This window comes from Coenobita brevimanus, chromosome 3 (assembly GCF_032717465.1).
Source record: "Coenobita brevimanus isolate Jiangsu-jjx chromosome 3, ASM3271746v2, whole genome shotgun sequence".
NCBI classification, from domain to species: Eukaryota; Metazoa; Arthropoda; class Malacostraca; order Decapoda; family Coenobitidae; genus Coenobita; species Coenobita brevimanus.
The window spans coordinates 20,752,815-20,761,873 of NC_136956.1; the positions used below are offsets into that span (position 1 = coordinate 20,752,815).

General features: G+C 41.8%; 1 protein-coding gene across 1 annotated transcript in view; it reads left to right on the plus strand.

Annotated features, from left to right (window-relative positions):
• Positions 1 to 395: 395 nt before the first annotated feature.
• Positions 396 to 9,059, plus strand: part of LOC145393483 (protein SpAN-like) — a 25,855-nt gene continuing 17,191 nt past the window's right edge. The window contains exons 1-5 of the mRNA XM_080267599.1: positions 396 to 414; positions 597 to 787; positions 2,692 to 2,889; positions 3,643 to 3,769; positions 7,808 to 7,970. Of these exons, the coding sequence (XP_080123725.1) occupies positions 396 to 414; positions 597 to 787; positions 2,692 to 2,889; positions 3,643 to 3,769; positions 7,808 to 7,970 (698 nt within the window). The remainder of the gene's footprint in view (positions 415 to 596; positions 788 to 2,691; positions 2,890 to 3,642; positions 3,770 to 7,807; positions 7,971 to 9,059) is intronic.

A 9,059-nucleotide genomic window follows, 5' to 3' on the forward strand; every position in this document is an offset into this window, starting at 1 on the left:
GTACACTTGCTGTGCCAGCAAGGGATGCTGTTGTAGTACACTGTGCCAGCAAGGGATGCTGTTGTAGTACACTGTGCCAGCAAGGGATGCTGTTGTAGTACACTTACTGTGCCAGCAAGGGATGCTGTTGTAGTACACTGTGCCAGCAAGGGATGCTGTTGTAGTACACTGTGCCAGCAAGGGATGCTGTTGTCACTGTGGGCTGATGCCTGAACTTCTCCCTCATTTAGCAACCTTTGTTCGCAAAATCCGGTGGAAATGCAGTCACGATTTGGCCGTTCGTTATATCCGAAATTCACAATACCGGGGTTCGTTATATTGAGGGTTTACTGTAGTAGGAGGAGGAGGAGGAGGAGGTCACCAAGTTGTGGTCCAAGGATGCCTCTGTGGATCCAATGGTACTCTATGTCTTTGGTGAGTAGTAGTAGTAGTAGTAGTAGTAGTGGTAGTAGTAGTAGTAGTGGTGGTATAAGGGTGACAGTTACCGTTTTCCATTACAACTTTTTTTCAACAATTTTTAATATTTAATCTTATTTTTCTTTCTTCCTTCCATTGTTTATTCATGTATGTGTTTATTTGTTTATTTACATCCTCAGCCATCGTGGACAGGGCAGCCGTGCGTCGTGGTTTAAAACATTGGATGGAACACACTTGTATCCGGTTCTCCGAGACCTCCAACACCAACCAGCCACACGTCCGCTTCGTCAACGGCAGCGGGTGTTTCTCCAAAGTAGGGCGCATATCACCAGGCCCCCAAGATGTCACCCTCTCACCTAACTGCCTCGGCGTGAGTGGGGAGGAGGTTGAGTTAGGTTATGTGAGGTTAGGCTAGGTTTAAATCGGCCTAGGTTAAGTTGGAGCTGTTAGATTGGGTTAGCTTTGGTTTAAATCATGGTACATTAAGTTGCAGTGAAATGGCGGGGGACAGAACGACATGGAGGCGATTTGTTTGTGGTCACCCCTTACGGGATTTAGGCGTCTGGCAGTAGATAGATAGTTAAGTTGCATTTTGTTAGACTAGGTGTTAATCAGCCTAGGTTAAGTTGGAGCAGGTTTGATTGGGTTAGGTTAGGGTTGGGGTGTGGTAGGTGGGGTTACATGAGGTGGGGCATGCAATTGGAATCTTCTACGGGATGGCACGCACTTTTTATTATTATTATTATTATTTTTATTATTATTGTTATTATAATTATTCTCCACCAAAGAGAGTATGTTTTCACCGCTGTGTGTTTGTTTGTCAGCAGGATTACTCAGAAACTAAAAGAGAGATTTAGATCAAATATGGTGGGTAGATAGGCCATGCCCCAGGGAACAATTGATTACCTTTTAGGACTGATCCAGAGTGTATTACAGATTCTGGATCCGGAAAACACTTTTTGTATAACCCTAATTAGTGATGAGAAAACTTAATCCACTATGAAGAGTGGCTTGGAAATTACATTGCCCTTGTTGGAGAGATGTGCTCCACTGAGTGCCCCTCTAGATATTATTATTATTATTATTATTATTATTGTTGTTATTATTATTATTATATTTGGCCATGTGGAGAGGATGCAGATCAAGAGACTGATGAGGAGAGTGTATGTGAGTGAGGTGGAGGGGGGGAGGCCAAGGATGAGATGGAGGGATGGAGTGGAGAGGTATATGAGGGAGGGGGGTGTGAGCTGGGAGCAGGGCAATGGAATGGCGGGGGACAGGGCGACATGGAGGCAATTTGTCTTTGGCCACCCCTTATAGGATAAAGGCATCTGGCAATAGATAGATTATTATTATTATTATTACTGTTATCATTATTATTATTATTATTATTATTACTGTTATCATTATTATGAGTTTGGGAGAGTGTGTAAGAAACGGAATCTAAAGGTGAATGTAGGGAAGAGTAAAGTGATGATCTTTGAGAGAGGTGAAGTCAGTGAATGTACAGCCAGGTTGGATGGTGAGGAATTGGAAAATGTGAGTACGTTTAAGTACTTGGGTAGTGTGATGAGTAAGGATGGAGGTTTGGAGGGTGAAGTGCTTGAAAGGGTACAGCAGGGAAGAAAGGTTGCTGGTTCTTTGAAAGCAGTGATAAGAAACAGGGAAGTGAGCATGGAAGTGAAAAAGTTACTACATGACAGTATTGTGATACCAACTCTAACATATGGAAATGAAGCTTGGACCTTGTTGGAAGGACACAAGTCAAGAGTGAGAGCAGTGGAAATGAGTTATTTAAGAGGAGCCTGTGGAGTCACATGGAGAGACAGGCTGACGAATGAGGATATAAAGGAGCGTTATGGTGTTGATGTGGATGTGATAGGAAGCGTTATGAGGAACACACTGAGGTGGTTTGGCCATGTGGAGAGGATGGAGGGTGAAAGACTGACGAAGAGAGTGTATGTGAGTGAGGTGGAGGGGGGAAGAGGGAGGGGGAGGCCGAGGATGAGATGGAGGGATGGGGTGGAGAGGTATATGAGAGAGGGGGGTGTGAATTGGGAGCAGGGCAGTGAAATGGCGGGGGACAGGGCGACTTGGAGGCGATTTGTTTGTGGCCACCCCAAACGGGATTGAGGCGTCTGGCAATAGATAGATAGATAGATTATTTTTTTTTATTATTACTGTTATCATTATTATTATTATTATTATTATTATTATTATTATTATTATTATCACTCTCATTATTATTATTTTCCTATATCCCTTCACCTCTAGCTGGACACGGTGGTACACGAGGTGGGTCACGCCATCGGCTTCTTCCACGAGATGGCCCGCACTGACCGTGACCAGTACATCGTCATGAACAAGGACCCCATCAACCCCACCTACACCTACGCCTTCAGGAGGGTGGACCACTCCTCAGCGTATGGCGTGCCCTACGACTACGCCTCCATCATGCACTACGACCCAAAGGTGACTACGATGGAGGGAATGTCTCTCTCTCTCTCTCTCTCTCTCTCTCTCTCTCTCTCTCTCTCTCTCTCTCTCTCTCTCTACAACTACACCTCCATCATGCACTACGACCCAAAGGTGACTATACGATGGAGGGAATGTCTCTCTCTCTCTCTCTCTACAACTACGCCTCCATCATGCACTACGACCCAAAGGTGACTATACGATGGAGGGAACGACTCTCTCTCTCTCTCTCTCTCTCTGCCCTACGACTACACCTCCATCATGCATTACAACCCAAAGATGACTATACGATGGAGCGAATGTCTCTCTCTCTCTCTCTCTCTCTCTCTCTCTCTCTCTCCCCAGACACCATAACCCCATACAGTCTCCCATGTTACATAAATCCCTCCAATATCACCATACACTACATAGATATCCAAAAATAAATCACTAAGGAAAATGTGTTAAGGCTCATTCTTTTGGTAGGCATGCAGTATTGACGGTGGGACATAAAGGATACTAACCAACCCTATCCAAAAATAAATCACCATGGAAAATGTATTAAGGCTCTTTCTTTCCCCAGGCATTCAGTATTGACGGTGGGACAGAAAGGACATTAACCAGCGCTATCCAAAAATAAATCACTAAGGAAAATGTGTTAAGGAGCATTCTTTCAACAGGGACCACAATAACATGGAAAAAGACCATTCACCAGCCCTGTCAAAAAATAAATCACTAAGGAAAATGTGTTAAGGTTCTTTCTTTCCGCAGGCCTTCAGTATTGACGGTCGAGCCACCATCGCCACACATGATCCGTTGATGCAGGGGCTACTCGACAGGGCCAAGGTTCTCACTCACTGGGATAAGGTGCTGGCGAACAGGATTTACGGATGCAATGGTAAGAATTCTATCTATCTATCTATTGCCACATACCCTAATCCCATAAGGGGTAGCCACAAACAAATCGCCTCCATGTCGCCCTGTCCCTCGCCATTTCACTGCCCTGCTCCCAGCTCACACACCCCTCTCTCATATACCTCTCCACTCCATCCCTCCATCTCATCCTTGGCCTCCCCCTCCCTCTCCCCCCCTCCACCTCCCTCACATACACTCTCCTCATTAGTCTCTCACTCACCATCCCCCCAATTCACACCCCCCCCCTCTCTCATATACCTCTCCACTCCATCCCTCCATCTCATCCTTGGCCTGCCCCTCCCTCTCCCCCCCTCCACCTCACCCACATACACTCCTTGTCAGTCTTATATATATTATTTTTTCCTTTTTTCAGTTAATGGCCTAAAATTTTGACAGTATTACCTCAGCATTCAGTTCTAACCTGGAATAAGTTGCTGGATAACAGGATTTAAGGATGCAGTGGAAATAATTATATATATACTGTTTATTTATTTATTTTCTTTTTTAATTTTAACTTGGCCTAAAATTTTGACTTATTATTACCTCAGCATTATTTTCAAACCTGGGATAAGTTGCTGGCTGACAGGATTTACGGGTGAAATGGTAATAATTATATATATTTTTTTTCTTTCTTATTTTTTTACTCTAACTTGGTCTCAAAATTTGTCATAATATTACCTCAGCATTCAATTTAAATCTAACCTACCCAAATCTACCCTCTAACCTAATTACCCAAATCTACCTTCTAACCTAGTCTAATCCCTGATCTTACCCCACAGAGAGGTGGTTGAGGCAGTGCAGGTGGAGTAAGGACCTTTGCCTGAATCTACCTCCTAACCAAATCAACCCAAATCTACCCTCTAACCTAATTACCCAAATCTACCTTCTTATCTAAATCCACCCAAACCTACCCTCTAACCTAGTCCAATCCCTGATCTTACCCAACAGAGAGGTGGTTGAGGCAGTGCAGGTGGAGTAAGTATATCTACCTTCTAACCAAATCTACCCTCAAACCCACTCTAATCCCTGATCTTACCCAACAGAGATGTGGTTGAGGCAGTGTAGGTGGAGTAAGGACCTTTACCAGAATCTACCTTCTACCCAAATCTACCCTCTAACCTCATCCAATCCCTGATCTTACCCCACAGAGAGGTGGTTGAAGCAGTGCAGGTGGAGTAAGGACCTGTGTAGTAATGGGGGCTACCTGGGGTCTAATTGCAGGTGTGTGTGTCCACCTGGCACCACGGGAGTCCATTGCCAGACCGTCAAAGGAAGTTATTATGGTGTGTTAAGTGTATAGCATATGCCTCTTCCTCGTAGTCCTTCTCTTGATCCTCCTCCTCTTCTTCCTCTTCCTCCTCTTCTTCCTCTTCCTCCTCTTCTTCCTCTTCCTCCTCTTCTTCCTCCTTTTTTTCTTCTTCATCTTCTTCCTCTTCTTGCTCCTCCACTTCCTCTTCCTCTCCTCCTTCTTTTCATCTTTTTCCTCCTCTTGCTCCTCTTCTTCCTTTTCCTCCTTCTCTTCTTCTTCCTACTCCTCCTCCTCCTCCTCCTCTTCTTCCTCTTTCTCTTCTTCTTCTTCTTCCTCCTCTTCTACCTCTTCCTTTTCTTCTTCCTCTGCTTCCTCCTCCTCTTCTTTCTCCTCCTCCTCTTACTCCTTCTCTTCTTCTTTTTCCTCTTCCTCCTCCTCCTCTTCTACCTCTTCTTCATCTCCCTCTTCTTCTTCCTCCTCCCCTTCTAACTCTTCCTCCTCCTCCTCCTCTTACTCCTTCTCTTCTTCTTTTTCCTCTTCCTCCTCCTCCTCTTCTACCTCTTCTTCATCTCCCTCTTCTTCTTCCTCCTCCCCTTCTAACTCCTCCTCCTCCTCCTCATCTTCCTCCCATATTTCTTTTATCCCTGCATCCTGTTGGCAATTTCATAAAACTTAGAAAACAGTAATAATAATAATAATAATAATAATAGGACCAGTGATGATGATAATAACAATAATAATAATAATAATAATAGTAGTAGTAGTAGTAGTAATAGGACTAATGATAATAATAATGATGATGATGATAATAATAATAATAATAATAATAAGACTATTGATAATAATAATAATAATAATAGGACTAGTGATGATAATAATAATAATAATAATAATAGGACTAGTGATGATAATAATAATAATAATAATAGGACTAGTGATGATAATAATAATAATAATAATAGGACTAGTGATGATGATAATAATAATAATAATAATAATAATAATAATAATAATAATAAGACTAGTGATAATAATAATAATAATAATAATAGGACCAGTGATGATGATAATAATAATAATAATAATAATAATAATAATAGGACTAGTGATGAAATAATAATAATAATAATAATAATTCATCTATCTATCTACCTGTCAATCTATCCATCAATCTATCTATCTCCACAGACAACCTGATTGGAACTTGCACAGAAAAGGTCTACTACGGGACAGTCACCTCACCAAACTACCCTAAGAAGTATCCCAAAGGTGAGATAGATAGATAGATAGATAGATACAGATAGATAGATAGGTAGATAGATAGATGGATGGATGAAGAGATAATGAGAGGTAATAATGATGATGATGATGGTGTGTGTGTGTGTGTGTGTGTGTGTGTGTGTGTATGTGTTGTGTGTGTGTGTGTGTTCTTACCTTACCTAATTGTTCTTACCTAATTGTATCTTTACAGGAATGAGTCAATCTCGTACTGTCCCGTGTCTTAAACCATATTTATCATACATATCCTTAAATTTGTGAATTGTTTTGGCACACACTATTTCATTCGGTAGTGCATTCCATTGATCAATTGCTCTGTTTGGGAAACTGAATTTCCTTACGTCTTTATCACCTCTCTTCTTATGCAGTTTTTTGCAGTGTCCTCTTGCTGATGCTTCTCCATATGTTAAGTAATCATTTATGTCTATTTTCTCCTTCCCTGATATGCACTTATATAGCATTATCATGTCACCTCTTTTCCTTCTCTCCTGTATTGTTGGTAGATTCAGTTTATTTAGTCTTTCTTCGTAGCTTAGATCCCTTAAGCTTGGTATCCATCTTGTGTGTGTGTGTGTATTTGTGTGTTAATCATTTTTGCATATGTTCCATCCCTACAACTTAACATTTAAAAAAAAAATGTGATAATAGTAGTAGTAGTAGTAATAATAATAATAATAATAATAATGAAACGTTATTAAAGGTAATTGCTAAGCTTCAGAGAGCAACAAAACAAGCCAACAGACCACAAGACAGCATTGCAAATATGTTATGTAATGCTTGCAGACAGCTCACACCCCCTCTCTCATATACCTCTCCACTCCATCCCTCCATCTCATCCTTGGCCTCCCCCTCCCTCTCTCCCCTTCCACCTCATTCACATCACACTCTCCTTGTCAGTCTCTCACTCTCCATCCTCTCTACATGGCCAAACCACCTCAGTGTGTTTCTCCTAACGCTTCCTATCACATCCACATCCACACCACAACGCTCCCTCACATCCTCATTTGTCAGTCTGTCTCTCCATGTAACTCCACAGGCTCCTTTCAAATAACTGTCTGCATATACCTTTTTTAGTGGAAGGTGGTGGCGACCATTATCCATTCACTTGATGTAGTGCTGCCTACTTCTTCCTTAGCCTTTATCTTTCTCTTTCTGTGCTTGTCCTCCTCTCTTCCTATTTCTCCCATCTTTCCTGTCTCTTCTTATTGCTTTTCTTTCCTTTACAGGTGGCTTTACATTGAGTGACAAGCCAAATGGTTTCCTGTAAGCCAAGAAACCATTTACAACGCTGGGTGGTAACCATATAACCAACCCATACGTGTTCCATACATGTCAACAAGTGGGTTGGTGGAGGGTTAGTGCCCCTCCCTGTAAAACAACTAACTCAAAGTCAAATGGCCACCTCTTACGGGATTATGGCGTCTGGCAATAGATAGATAGATATATATACACCTTTACTCCTTCGTCAACTACATTCAAAGTTCCCGCCATCAGGCCTGCGGTGCGTCAAGTGGATTATTGGGCCGCAGTGTCACGCTCCCCGCATCACCTTCAACGACTTCAGGATATACAGACGGTCCAACAGCTGTGACAAGAAGAGCTGTTGTTATTTTGACAGTTTGGAAATTCGAACTGACAGCATTTATACTGGAGATGTGTGAGTATGTCTGTTACTGTGCCAGCCGCTGTTTGCACTTGATTTCGTCCATTCCCTCTCTCTCTCTCCAGCAAATATACTGGCGATGTGTGAGTATGTCGGTTATTCTGCCAGGCTTTGTTTACACTGTTGATTTTGTCCATTCTCTCTCTCTCTCTCTGTTATTGATAGTACTGTAGTAGCAATAGTAATAGTAGTAATGAATTGGATTGGATTTAAAATATATATTGCAAAATGTAGAGAGCAATTGTAGCAGCATGAGAACGATTATTATCATCATTATTATCATTAGTATTATTATTGTATTATTATTATTATTATTATTATTGTATTATTATTATTAATAATATGGGAGAAGGAGGGAGGTGAGAAGACAGGAAGAAATCAGTAGGATAGAAGTTGTTGAAGCAATGAAGAAAGTTAAATCGGGGAAAACCCCAGGAATTGATAGAGTGTGTGGTGAAATGCTGAAGCATGGGGGAGAGATAGTAGTAGAATGGATGTGGAAGATGTGCAGATTGGCCTGGGAGGAAGGTAGAGTCCCGGAGGATTGGAAGTCAGGTATAATTATTCCCTTGTACAAAGGAAAAGGGGAAAAAGAAGTGTGTGGTAATCATAGGGGCATTTGTCTTCTTAGTATAATAGGAAAAGTGTATGGTAGGATACTTACAGACAGAGTTAGAGAAAGAACAGAGGAATTAGTTGGAGAAGAACAGGGAGGCTTTAGGAAGGGAAGAGGTTGTGTAGATCAGATATTCATTCTTAGATCTTTAGTGGAAAAGTTTCTAGAGAAGGGAAAGAAGTTGTATGCGGCTTTCATGGATTTGGAGAAAGCATATGACAGGGTGGATAGACAAGGATTGTGGAAAGTGTTAAGAATATATGGAGTAGATGGGAAGTTGTTGAATGCTGTGAAGAGTATGTACGATGGTGCGAAGGCTGCAGTGCGTGTGGATGGTGAACTAAGTGAATTTTTCTCTGTGAAAGTTGGGTTGAAACAGGGATGTGTCATGTCTCCATGGTTGTTCAATCTGTACATGGATGGGGTAATATAAGAGGTACAAGGTAGGGTAGTGGATGTTGGAGTGG